Genomic DNA, 12,846 nt, shown 5'->3' on the forward strand with positions numbered 1-12,846 from the left:
GGTCATCGACGTTGGAGATGGTCGCTAGAGGGATAAAGGAAAAAATCTTAGGTTTGAAAGAGGGGAGGGGGGGGGGGGGGGGGGAGGGGGATATGACTTTTTCAAGTTAGAAAATTTTATGTATAGGTAAAGTTATTTGTTACTAAAACTTAGAGAAAAAATATAATCAGTTTTATATTTTTTAATATTATTAGTAAAATAATTATTCTACCCTTATTTTTTTTAACGACAATTGATCAATGAATAAGACTTTGAGTTTTTCAAATCTTGCAGGAGTGACTTTGAGAACACAACTAATCTTGGGTGGGAAATAGTCCTTTGGCCAATTCAAAATTATCCGATCATTTAATAACATATATCAAATAAATACCTATATATGTACTCATAGTAAATACACATAATTTTACTACTTAAGTATATCAGTATAGAACAATGTTATGTACACACACACTTTTTTGAACACACGCATCATTTGTTATTAATTATCATATGATTGAGTGTTATTTTATTTTTAATTTAAAATAATTAATTATATAATAATATATTATTTATATATTAATTTACGTATTTAAACGCATGTATACGAAGTTTCTTTTTTAAACTATCAATCCAAAAATATTTAGTAGACTTTGGGCTTTAAGTTTTGTTCAAAGTTAATGTGGGTTTACATAGAGTTTAGCCCACAGCCCAGATCGGGTACGTGCACTTGGCTTCTCCCAATGTTGGCGGTTATTACTGTGCTTCTTCTTCTTGCATTCTCCGCCCATCTTCTCCGCCCCTCTTTATACGCTCTTTTCTCCTCTCTTTCTTCTACAAGTTTCCCTTTTTCCAATCTCTGATCTTTCTTTTTCTTCCTTCAACAAAAATGTCTTCCACTTTTTCTTCTTCCATCAACACCATAACACCCCGCTCTTTTTCAACTAATAACTCTTCACTCACTCCCTTTCTGGGATCCACCCGTCACCTCCGTTTCAATCCTCTTACTAACTCTGCGTTGCCTCTTCCAAAGCTTCGCCAATCCAGCATCGTTGCTGTCTCTGATGTTAAGGAAAAAAACCTCAAATCTTCTCCATCTGTTGGCAATGTGGTAACTCGTCGTCACCAACGATCTTTTGATTTAATTTAAAGTTTTTATTTTGTTTTATATGTTGTTGTTTTTGCAGTTGATAACAAAGGAGGAAGGATTGGAGCTCTATGAAGACATGGTTTTGAGCAGGATATTTGAAGACATGTGTGCCCAGATGTACTACAGAGGCAAAATGTTTGGCTTTGTTCATTTATACAATGGCCAAGAAGCTGTTTCCACTGGTTTCATTAAATTGTTGAGGAAACAAGACACTGTTGTTAGTACTTACAGAGACCATGTTCATGCTTTAAGTAAAGGAGTGTCTGCTCGTGAAGTTATGAGTGAGCTCTTTGGGAAGACCACTGGCTGTGTTAGAGGCCAAGGTGGGTCTATGCACATGTTCTCTAAAGAACATAATTTGATTGGTGGATTTGCATTCATTGGTGAAGGGATACCTATTGCCACTGGTGCTGCATTTACTTCAAAGTACAAACGAGAGGTTTTGAAGGACAGTAATTGTGATGATATCACTGTTGCCTTCTTTGGAGATGGTACCTGTAACAATGGACAGTTTTTTGAGTGTTTAAATATGGCAGCATTGTGGAAATTGCCCATTGTGTTTGTGGTCGAGAACAACTTGTGGGCAATTGGGATGTCACATTTGAGAGCAACCTCTGATCCCGAGATATGGAAGAAAGGGCCTGCCTTTGGAATGCCTGGTGTTCAAGTAGATGGAATGGATGTCTTGAAGGTGAGAGAAGTAGCTAAGGAGGCAACTGAGAGAGCTAGAAGAGGGGATGGACCCACTTTGGTTGAATGTGAAACCTACAGATTTAGAGGACATTCTTTGGCTGATCCTGATGAGCTTCGTGATCCTTGTAAGTCTTCAGTTTACCTTGACTTGGCTATATTGATCATCTTCTTTGTTGAAATAAATAAATGTGTTTATAATGTTTTAGGGGTTTACTTGCTTATTTATTCTTCATTATTGTTGTGTGTTTTAGGTATACAATTGTTACTTAAAATTGATTACTGCATATTTTGATAGTTCCCAGTTAACCATGCCTATATTCTATTGTCTCATCTTGCACTTCGATGAAATATGCCACGACATAGTAATAGAGTTGTGAACACGACAGTTGCTTGTAATTGACATGAACCTTGGGCAATTTTGTAGGATGATTCTAGTCCAATATCAGTTACAAGGATTCTGACAATGGGAAATTTCCTTGCCTTGAGTGTTTATAAGCTTATATATCATCCTTCTATATGTGTATCTAGGCTGAATACAATGGAACTTATATTTAGTTCATATCTAGTATATATATAGATCTACATGTTCATGCTAAATCATCTGGTGTTATAATTTAGAATTATGTGTGTTTCTTGCTTGCTTACAAAAGGTGTTGTATTACTGTCTTGCAGCTGAGAAGGCTCACTATGCAGCAAGAGATCCCCTCACAGCTTTGAAAAAGTACATGATTGAGAGCAAATTGGCCAGTGAAGCTGAATTAAAAGCCATAGAGAAGAAGATTGAAGAGTTGGTTGAGGATTCTGTGGAATTTGCAGATGCAAGCCCCCATCCACCTAGAAGTCAGCTGCTGGAAAATGTATTTGCTGATCCAAAAGGCTTTGGAATTGGCCCTGATGGAAGGTACAGATGTGAGGATCCCAAATTCACAGAAGGAACTGCCCATGTCTAGTTCTTATGTAATGGTCAGAAGTCCATTCATATTATAGTCATTACTTCCTTCTTACTGTAATTTCCATTTTGCTGAATGCTCAGGATACTCATGCTGTGCTTTTAATTTTCAATTTAATAATTAAGCCCCCAATACGATTCTATAAGAAATGCTCTGCCTTTTGTTGATATCAAACCAAAAGGATTAAACTGCCTGGTAATATTCATATTTCGTTTGATTTTTTCTTCTTCTTCTTCTTCCGGGTTTGTTGAGGCCAGCATAACTTCAAAATTATAGCCTGAAAACAAGGTTAAGACTACAACCAGATGAACAGCTTCGGTAGAAACATTCACTAAGCAGTTAATTTGACTTAACGACCTGCTAAAGGCTAATGTTTGAGAAGACGCAATTCTTGTATTGTACTTCTTAGAAGCATGATTATGCAGAAGCAAGCAGGCATGGTTGGAACCAGGAATATGTTAAGCAACACAAAGCATAATGCTAACGTCTCCCTCTAATGCCATGGGGAACAAAAACAGCTTCCCAGGAGTATGTCAAAAGATACTAAGCATGAACATAGGCCAGCCTGGATCTCAACAAATTTAGAGTCCAGTCTATGACACTGAGGAGACCGGAAATTAAACTTTATCCCTCAATGAGCAACATTATTGAATAGAGAATTCTGCACCTTCGCTGATTTTACAACATTGTTAAATCCAAGTCTGTGTAAGTACCATGGAAGAGAAATACTGCAAAAGGGGAGTTGATTCTTTATACCCTGAATTTGTTTATTCTTACCATCATGCAGTGAACAAATAAGTATATATAGAACAATTGCCACAATGGAGAAGTAAAGAAACATGAATATGCTTGTTACTACTGCAGGATAAGATCCTGCAAATGACAAAGCCATTTGTAAAGAATACACTGTAAGATCTTTTAGTCCTTTTATAATCTGAAGCAGCTTTGCAGGTCAAGCATAAAAAAAAAGAATACACTTTTCTACTGCACAGAAGATGAGCGAGGAAAATCATCTTTGCAATTTCTCACCGTTCCACAGCACCAGCTTGGGTGGCATCCTATAATTATGCATAAAAGTTCTGTGATTCACAACCTCTTTCCGATTTTAGCGAACCTTCTGGCTACTCCAAATATGACTGCCTTAGTCAAGAGTCCTCGATCAAGACTACAAGCGAGGACAATTGCCCCACCAACAACTACAAGCTTAGGTATGTTCCTTCCCACAGGTTTCTTAGATGAATCTAATATTTCACTATCGGTTGAATTGCTAGTGGAACTCTCTAAGGATGTTAGGTAGTCTGCACTGACTTTGGTGTTGATCTGGGCCATGAAGGCATAACGTGAGGGTGAGGCTGTGGATGCTCTTTCCTTTAGATATGCCTGGAAGGCAGGGTCAAACTTCTTGACAGCTCCCCACATACCCTGTCGGACGCCAAGCTTTGCAATTTCCCAGGGGATACCCATGTCTTCATGATGGAATAGTAAGATCTCACATGCAGTCAGCTGGCCATCCCCTCTCCTTGATTCAACTGGTTCAAAACCACACTTGTACTTATTAGCATTGATTCTTCACAAAAATTGTATTAGAAAACTCTATACAACTTGTCAACGAGTTTATAAAGAAATTTAGATGATTTTTGTTCATCAGTACTATGGGACCTATATGATTTCTTTTCTTTACTGAGGGAAATTCAGAACATATTAGTGGTTTTCTATGTCTGTAATGCAAAAACCATAATGAATTTATAACTGAAATACATCATAAGAAACATTTACCTGCACGAATGCACCAACTTGAATAGAACAAATCCACACGTCTGGGTTTATTACGTCTTGGCACAGAGGAGAAGGGTACTCCCTAAAAGATTAATAAACAACAGACAAGTCATTTACAGAACAATGTACATAACAGAATAGAGATAGAAATTTCGACAGAAAAATACAGTTATAAAAATTTATCTACACTGAAACTAGTGCAAAGGGAACTGAACACTAAAACTGTGACTGCAGAATAGCACAAACAACTAAGACTGTTAAAAACAGTTCCTCATTTACAAACAAACAAATGATGGAGTCACATAGATATCTATAAGTACTAATAATGAAATTCAGACAACGGCTATCAGAAAATACAAACCCATACTAGGGAAGTCATTTTGCAAGACATGGCTTCTTAAATACCCACTTTTGTTTGACTTAATAAATCCCAATCAAAGGCCCCAACCAAAATATAAACCTATAACTATAGGTGGCTGAACTTGTAAGCAGATAATAAAACCTTGTTTTGTGTACACAGAAGAGCTAGACAGTCACATAATCAATAGCTAGATAGCCAAGAAAGAGCTGGGATGAAATAGATGCCAATTTCTCTCTAGAGTGAAAAGCGAATTGTACAGTTTTTAACTTGCTAAACTAATTTTAAATTAGCTCAAATATAGTACACAAAGTTCCATTTCTCATACCTTTGTTACACAGTAGTAAGATCGTCCAGACTCCCAAATTCGACGGCCTATAATGTATTCTCTGTCACTGCAAAAGAAGGGAAACTGGAACACAAAAAAAAAAACACTTTACTAAATCAGCCAACGCAGCTAAGGCATCTTGTGCACATGAAGGAGAAAAGTAGAATATATATACAACAAAGAAATAATTCCTGACCTTGCGCACCCATTGGACTACCATTGTTCCAGTGGTGGGGCACTCCTCCAAAGTAGAGGCATGTGTAAGCATGTCATCCCACTTTAACCGAAATTCATCATCCCAAAAGAAATCCCTCACCATCTCAGGAGTGGCATCCTCAAAGATGGTACTGCTTCGATATTGTGGAGGGCCAGTCTAGCAAATCAATCAAAAACAATATGGTCAATCACATACCTGAGCGGAGAGAGTAATTAAAAGTTCACCTTCATTTATTAACTCATTCAATTTACCAAACCAAATACCCAAATTGACACAATTTCAAGAAGTGAGAGCTACCTCAGGATCTCTCCGCCAAGCTTGATATCGCATATTCTGTGTAGAACGATCCATCATGTGTATCCAAGATGGACCTCCATCTTTTATCTCAACAAGCCTACATAAATGCTCTAAATCATCCTCCGTCACCAGCGCTAAGTTTTGTCTCTGCGGCAAACTGCACAAACAAGGTCAGGCTGTAAGAAATGTCCCAGTTTGTAGTCTAAACCCCACGTTCACTTCATCTTTAAGGCTCATAGTTCCTACCGTATCATACACAAGAAAAAAAAAGTTCTATAAACTAAACAAACAAACAAGTAAAAATTAAACAAAGCAAATGCATTTCCATATCATAAGAGTTAAAAATCTGATTCACTCCCCAAATTATAATAATTACCATACTGTGGAATCATAATTTTGCTGAAAATTATGTATTGTACCCAAAGGGAGCCATAGAATTATAGTGAGTTAAATAAAAGTAGACAAACCTGCAATCAGAATTGATGGTAGGTTGGTCATTGAAGGCGTCTGATTTCAGCCCATCATCAGAAACACCGGATATGCAAGTGGGCAACTGAAACTTCAAAAAGTCGAGACTGGGAATGGAAGCAAAACCAATAGAAGATGAATTCGCAACCTTGGAAAGTGAAGCATCCACCAAATCTCTATAATCTAAATTGACCCATTTGGGCTTCCATGCCCAACCAACCAAAACCCCAACAATCACAGCAATCCACAAAGGTGCAATCAACATAAACAACTCTCTTACAACATCACCCGCGGTAGGTTTGTTAAAAATCTCCCATAAAACTGACGCCAAACCCATGTTATTTAATTACTAAATTTAAATAACTTAAAGATAAGGAATATACACAAATCGGAATAGAACCCACCCAGAAAAACCTCGACTGAATAGAAGTAGTAGGCGTGAAGCACAGCGATTCTTGTTCGAGGTAGGGTTTGAAAGGGATAAGAAAAAAGAAGATAACCCTAACAACAGAAAGGCAGAACAATATAGAAAAATAAAAGAAGAAAGAAACAAGAGATATGGGTAGGTTCAGAAAAATGCAACAGAGCAGGAAAACACAAAGAAAGATTTTCCGGATAAGGATTGTAAAATTAGAGATGGAAAAACGTCTTCTCCGGATTACCGTAGGGCCAGAAGCAGAGCATACAGTTTGGTTTTATTATGAAGATAAGATAAATAATGGTGAATTTAAATTACCATAAATAATAATAATAGAATATGGAAAAAACAAGTTTATGTGAAAAATGTGGCCTTGAGATTGATGGCGGTACCCTTATCTTCACCAACTTCTCTCAATTGTCTTATATACATATATTTGCCGTGTGTTCTGTGGTCTCTGGTCTCTGCTCTGTGGTCGCCGCGCCCTCCTCTCGTTTTTCACGTTACTCACAATGATTTTTTTTTTAATATATATTTGGACTCTGCCATTAACCATGTATCAAAAGATCCGGCCCGAATCTTTCGGTTATTTCGATTAAACTTTTTTTTTTTTTAATTTTGGAATTATTAAAATTGTTTTCAAATATTATTAAGAGGGTTTGCTACGGATACAGGTATGTGAGCGAGGTAAGGATTTGGACAAAAACGATGCATGTGCATGCTAATTAGCAAGTCTGTCTGGTTATTAGTTTTGTGAGTGTGTTGTTGATAGTTGAAGATACTCTAACCGTAAAGCGTGTACAATGGAGTCAAGAGAGTAGTATTGAAGGTAGATTAGAGTATTCTTGTACAAACTGGTCAATAGTTAGAGTCATCTTTTTTATGAGTATAAGGTAGGACCAATCTAATGACTTTAACCAATTAAAGTTGGATTAGAGTCAAACTCACTTCAAAGTCGTTTAAGTTCAGTTTACATAAAAAAAGTTAAGCTCAAGTTTAGCGTAGTATTATAATCGAATAAAAAATGACTAAAACTATATTATTTTAATTAATTTATATTAAAATTTTTCAGGTTTATAAGTTTGGTGAACTAAACACTACTAAAGTTTTTCACTAAGCTTGAGCTCGAGTTAAAAAATAATTAACTTGTAGGGTCAAGTTTTGAACTAAATTTGTTTGAACTAAACTTATTTTTTAACTCGATTCAAATATAACATTATAAGGGCATAATTGAGAAGACACTATTGAGGGTATCACACACAAAAAAGTCAAAATATTGGCCTGTGACAATTGAACAATTGTACTAAGATAAATTTAAGTCGACACTTTAACCAGGTCAAAACCCTATTCAAGTTTGAAGCATTGCCACTCACTTAGGGATGTTTTATTTTTCTCATTTTCATATGTATTGACTTGGAGTTTTGGAAATGAAAAATGAGATGAAGAAAGTGAGACACATGGATTTGAATATGGCGGCTTAATAGTGGAAAAGAACCCTTCAACATTCAAACCCCATAAGATTTTAATATGAAAGTGTACCTAACACTATTATATTGACTTAATATAATTGAAGGGATTAATTCTGACGAGCTCTTCTTAATTAACGTAATTAGACAAACAAGTTGACTAATTAAGCTTGGACCTTTATGGTCTTATTCTCATATTATAAAGGCTAAAAAAACTTATTTCTATCTAAGGTATAGTGAAAATTTAACTCAAACCCTGTAACTTTTAAAAACTTAAATACATACTTATAAATAAATTTTAGTTAGTGTTAAGAGAAAAACCGTCATTTATTTAAAAATTTAAAAAACTAAAGTTTTATTATATTTTCCTCACTAGATTTAAAAAACTTATAATTTCCCCCTAACCCAAAGTTTGAAGATGATTTCGTCTTTGTATCTGTTAAAGACGGTAAAAAAGGGAAGAGAGAGAGACTAAGAGAGAGAGAGATAAGATATGAGAGAGGATGATCAATGGATATAGATGATAAATTATCATCAGAGAAAAGAGAAACAAACCTTAAGAGACATTTGTCACTTTTCAAACTTTAAGTTGGATGAAAAATTGTGAGATTTTTAAACTTGGGGAAGAAAATATGATAAAATTTTAATTTTTTAAATTTTTTAATAAATAACGATTTTACCTCTAATTCTAACTGAGATTTTTAATAACAATTTATTTATAAAAGGGTGTTTAGGTTTTAAAAAATTTGGAAGGTAGGATTTTGGGTTTTGACTATATCTTGGGTGGAAATAGGTCTTTTGGCCTATTATAATTACAAGTGGTTGTTGGTCAAATTAATCAAATGATATTCAGGTTCAACGTGAGGGAAATTTCAACAAATTTGACTTGGAAATATTTCTGTAACTCATAAATAATGAGACTTTTTCGGGGTTTAATATTATTAATTCAACAAGATTTTCTATTATCAAGGCATGTTTACGCGTAAACATGTAAGGGTGTTCACAATGGTTTACCAATCTTTTGAACCACATTTTTTATTTTAAAAAAATTATGAATCAAAACTCAATTGAATTAAAGATTAACCGATTTTGAAACAAATCGAAAATATTAATTAACTAAACTGAATTTTTGATTAACTAGTTTTGAACAAAATTTTGAAGAATTATTCTATTTTATTATTTTTTCTAATTTTTCGAAAATATGTTTAATATTTTATTAATATATTATTATTTTTTTAAACTGGTTCAGTTCGATTAACTGGTTTTGAAAATTAAACAAACTGATAATCAAACTAAAAATATGTATCTCCATATTCTTGAATTAGTATCTAAATCGATTTTTCAGATAACCTATTTTATAATTTAGTGTTCAATTTAAAAATTAGATTAAATTAGTTTGGTTTAATTTGAGATATTTTTTAAAACTCCTATTGAAAAATATCATTTGTCCATTGAAATATATAATATAAATATAGGTCGGGTGTTCATGTGTATAATTATATATTTTAGATAAATTATAATTTTTAAAATTTTAAAGGTAATAATGCAAACTTTTAGGAGGTTATATGAGTTCTAAAAAAGGTCGAGATGTTTTTGTATTTTTAAATTTTGATTCGCTCTTTGATTATATCAAAAAAATTACAATTACACGGTAAAAAAAAAGAAAAAAATATAACAAATTAGAAATATAAATAACATATTAAAATTATTGAAATTATAAATATAGTTTTAAACATATATGAGGTAAATATGATAATTTCCAAAAAAAAAAATGTTTATTTAGGGCTTGATATGATCCAAGTCAGTTTGGTCTTAAAAGTGGGTTTGATTCAATTTAATTCGGTTTGAATTTATTTTATTCAAATTCGAGCCAAAAGATTTGGCCCGATTTTAAATCGAACTAAACTCGAACTAAGAGGTGTTCAATTTGAATTCATAGTTTGAATCAATAGTTTAAATTTGTGATTTGATTCGATTGAAATCAGTTCCAATATATAGTTCAAATTCGTAACTTAGTTCGATTCAAATGAGTGATTTTGCATATTATTTAGATAAAATAAAATTGTTTTGTCAATGAGTCACAAACTTGAGTCACTAATTCAAACCATAAATTTAAATCAAATCGAGTTACAAATTCGAACCACTAATTTAAGTTATAAATTTGAATTGAACTTGAGTCACCCTTAATTTGGTCAAGTTAAACTTGAGCTAAATTATTTTCTATTCGAACTGAACTCTAATCAAGGGGTGTTTGGGCTCACCAAGTTTGTCTCCACCCCCACGTCCATTTGCTCTTAGTAAGTTTTAAAAAATGATATTTATACCTCTACTTACTTTTTATATTATAATATTTAGATAAAATGACATAAATATCTTTTAACCGTTAACTTTAACAAACAGATAAGAAATTGACCTTTTCAAACTCAAATAGCGAGAATTTGTTATTTCATCAAATCTTATATGAGAAATATTGTTTGACCTATTTTTAATGTACTTTCCAGGTAAACATGCATTATTCTTCAAAATTTGGCATTTAAAACTTGCGTATTTGCAAGTTAGAGAGTCTAACGTGGTCGACAATGTCGAAAGAATTGCTATCGGTTTATGTAAAACAGGTATATATTTTCATCAATTCACTTCAACAAAAGCTTCCTCGCAAATTGCCATTTTTGGTAAAAGACACCCATCAAGGTGAAAATTATGAATAATAAGAAAAACACTAGGTGATCTTGTTTGATTCCCGTGAATTTTATTCATAAATAGAAAACACCCAAAGAGTCTTTCCTTTTCTAAGGGCCAAAGGACTTATTCCCACCCAAAGTTGGGTAAAATCTTAAATTCATATTCGTTAACTTTAGAAAACTCAAAACTCATCTTTCTGTTAAAATTTACTATTAGAGTTAAAAGTATAAAATCGTCATTTAATTAAAAATTTAAAAGAAGTAAAATTTTATGGTATTTTTCCTCTTAATTTAAAAAACTAATAATTTTCTCAGACCAAAAGTTGAAAAGTGACTATTTTCCCTTAGGTTTTTTTTCTCCCTCTCCAACGACCATCTCCATTCCCGTCGTTAGCCAGCCTTCTCACTCTCTTCTTCTCTGATCGATCTTTCGTTTTCAGCAGCCATATTTGTCAGATGAAGATGATTCGTTGTCTTCATCTCTTTGGCAGAACAAAGTCAAAGATCATCATCTCCAGAATCATTCGGGCAACTTGAGACTAACCACGTGTGTCTTCGTCTGGCCATTTTCTTCAACTTGAGATGATTCTAGTCGACGAAAATGACATCTCTAAACAACGGGGACGAAATTGGCCACTGAAGACCGAAAATCGACAGGAGAAGAAGACAGTGGGAAGGCCAACCGACAACAAAAACGGAGATGTTGCCATAGAAAGAAAAAAAACCTTAAAGGGGAAATTGTTAGTTTTTTAAATTAGAAGAAATATAATAAAATTTTAGTTAGTTTTTAAGTTTTAGTTAAATAATGATTTTATCCTTAAACCTAATAATAAATTTTAACAAAAGAGTAAGTATTTAAGTATTTAAAAGTTAACAAATATGAGTTTGAGATTTCACCAAACCTTGGGTCGGAATAAGTCTTTTGACCTTTTCTAACTAAGCAAAGAATATGATAGTTTGTGTGTTATATTATAGTGCCCAACTTTATGGTGACAAGCCACATGATCCATCAACAAACTTGCAAAGATATCAATACTTTAAAACACAAATTGGTTTAATCAATAACATCTATGTGAATTGCATTAGGTTACAATCTAACCGTAAGGCCAATCCTATAAAATGTCCCAATCTCATAATTAAAAAAGGCGAACTTGCATTGGGTCGTAATTCAATCATTAGGTCAATTTATTGACTTCATCATCGTTTACTTAGAATTAAAGATACAAAAACTTGAACCTAAGGTCAAAGTTGTGGGAGGTATAAATTCAATATTATCTAATAAAAATAGTTAATAAATTTGTTTTAAAATTTTACTTGTGTCATAGTGATATCTTGCTTATATTATTGCTCTGTCCGATCAATCAAACTAGTCAATTTGTGAATCGACCATTTGAAGAAACTTCCCTAATAGAGACTACGATCAAAACTTTAAATAAGGATTTTCAAAGGGACAAAAGAAAGGAAAAGATGTGCTCAACTAGTGGTCCAAAAATCCATAAGGGAATGTTTAATTATGCTAAAATCAATGTTTTTAAAATTGAAGTGGTGGTCAAATTGGTTATCTCATTGATTTGTGGTTCAACTAGTTCAATTAAATAACTAGTTGGTTCAACTTATTGTCAACTTATTATGTATTTCTTGAATCATATTAAACATTTATCATATTTTTAAAGGCCAAAGGAATATTTCCCACCCCAACTTTAATGCAAAAACCTAAACATCTACCTATAACTTAATTTTTGATAAAATTTTTAGTTAAAGTTAGGGTAAAATATTATTTACTAACAAAATTTAAAAAATTAAAGTTTTATCATATTTTCCTCCCTAAGTTTAAAAATCTTACAATATCCTCCCACCCAAAGTTTTCAAGTTTTGAAAAGTGACTATTTCACCCCTAAATCCTTAGATTTTCTTTCTCCCTTCTTTGACGACCATCTTTGACAACAACAACCATTTGAAGATGAGATAGAAAGTTGACAACCTTCTTCAACAGATGAATCTTCGTCTTTGTTGATGAAGAGACATCGTCTTTTCGTCGATAGAGATGAAGATACAAAGAGGCGTTGTC

General features: G+C 33.3%; 2 protein-coding genes across 2 annotated transcripts; one reads left to right on the plus strand and one right to left on the minus strand.

Moving 5' to 3' along the window:
* The first annotated feature begins 743 nt into the window (after positions 1-743).
* LOC123204248 (pyruvate dehydrogenase E1 component subunit alpha-3, chloroplastic-like) lies at positions 744-2,918 on the plus strand. Its single transcript, XM_044620846.1, has 3 exons — positions 744-1,087; positions 1,164-1,944; positions 2,492-2,918. Exons 1-3 carry the CDS (start codon positions 866-868, stop codon positions 2,767-2,769), a joined length of 1,281 nt encoding a protein of 426 aa, XP_044476781.1. The 5' UTR covers positions 744-865; the 3' UTR covers positions 2,770-2,918.
* Positions 2,919-3,599: 681 nt separating this feature from the next.
* Positions 3,600-7,035, minus strand: LOC123204249. The gene is made up of 6 exons (XM_044620847.1): positions 6,213-7,035; positions 5,746-5,902; positions 5,428-5,604; positions 5,232-5,315; positions 4,546-4,627; positions 3,600-4,298 (listed from the first exon to the last, which is right to left on the minus strand). The coding sequence occupies exons 1-6, from the start codon at positions 6,548-6,550 to the stop codon at positions 3,856-3,858; spliced, it is 1,281 nt and encodes a 426-aa protein (XP_044476782.1). The 5' UTR covers positions 6,551-7,035; the 3' UTR covers positions 3,600-3,855.
* Between the last annotated feature and the right edge of the window lie 5,811 nt (positions 7,036-12,846).

The sequence above is a fragment of the Mangifera indica genome, chromosome 20 (genome assembly GCF_011075055.1).
Source record: "Mangifera indica cultivar Alphonso chromosome 20, CATAS_Mindica_2.1, whole genome shotgun sequence".
NCBI classification, from domain to species: domain Eukaryota; kingdom Viridiplantae; phylum Streptophyta; class Magnoliopsida; order Sapindales; family Anacardiaceae; genus Mangifera; species Mangifera indica.

What these genes read in the sequence shown, in the direction of transcription:
- LOC123204248 (XM_044620846.1), top strand. Translation starts at nt 866, where the DNA reads ATGTCTTCCACTTTTTCTTCTTCCATCAACACCATAACACCCCGCTCT. An exon ending in CTCCATCTGTTGGCAATGTG is followed by an intron (nt 1,088 to 1,163) that starts GTAACTCGTCGT and finishes TTGTTTTTGCAG; the next exon opens with TTGATAACAAAGGAGGAAGG. An exon ending in TGATGAGCTTCGTGATCCTT is followed by an intron (nt 1,945 to 2,491) that starts GTAAGTCTTCAG and finishes ACTGTCTTGCAG; the next exon opens with CTGAGAAGGCTCACTATGCA.
- LOC123204249 (XM_044620847.1), bottom strand. Translation starts at nt 6,550, where the DNA reads ATGGGTTTGGCGTCAGTTTTATGGGAGATTTTTAACAAACCTACCGCG. An exon ending in TAGTCCAATGGGTGCGCAAG is followed by an intron (nt 5,316 to 5,427) that starts GTCAGGAATTAT and finishes TTTGTGTTCCAG; the next exon opens with TTTCCCTTCTTTTGCAGTGA. An exon ending in AAGTTGGTGCATTCGTGCAG is followed by an intron (nt 4,299 to 4,545) that starts GTAAATGTTTCT and finishes GTTTTGAACCAG; the next exon opens with TTGAATCAAGGAGAGGGGAT.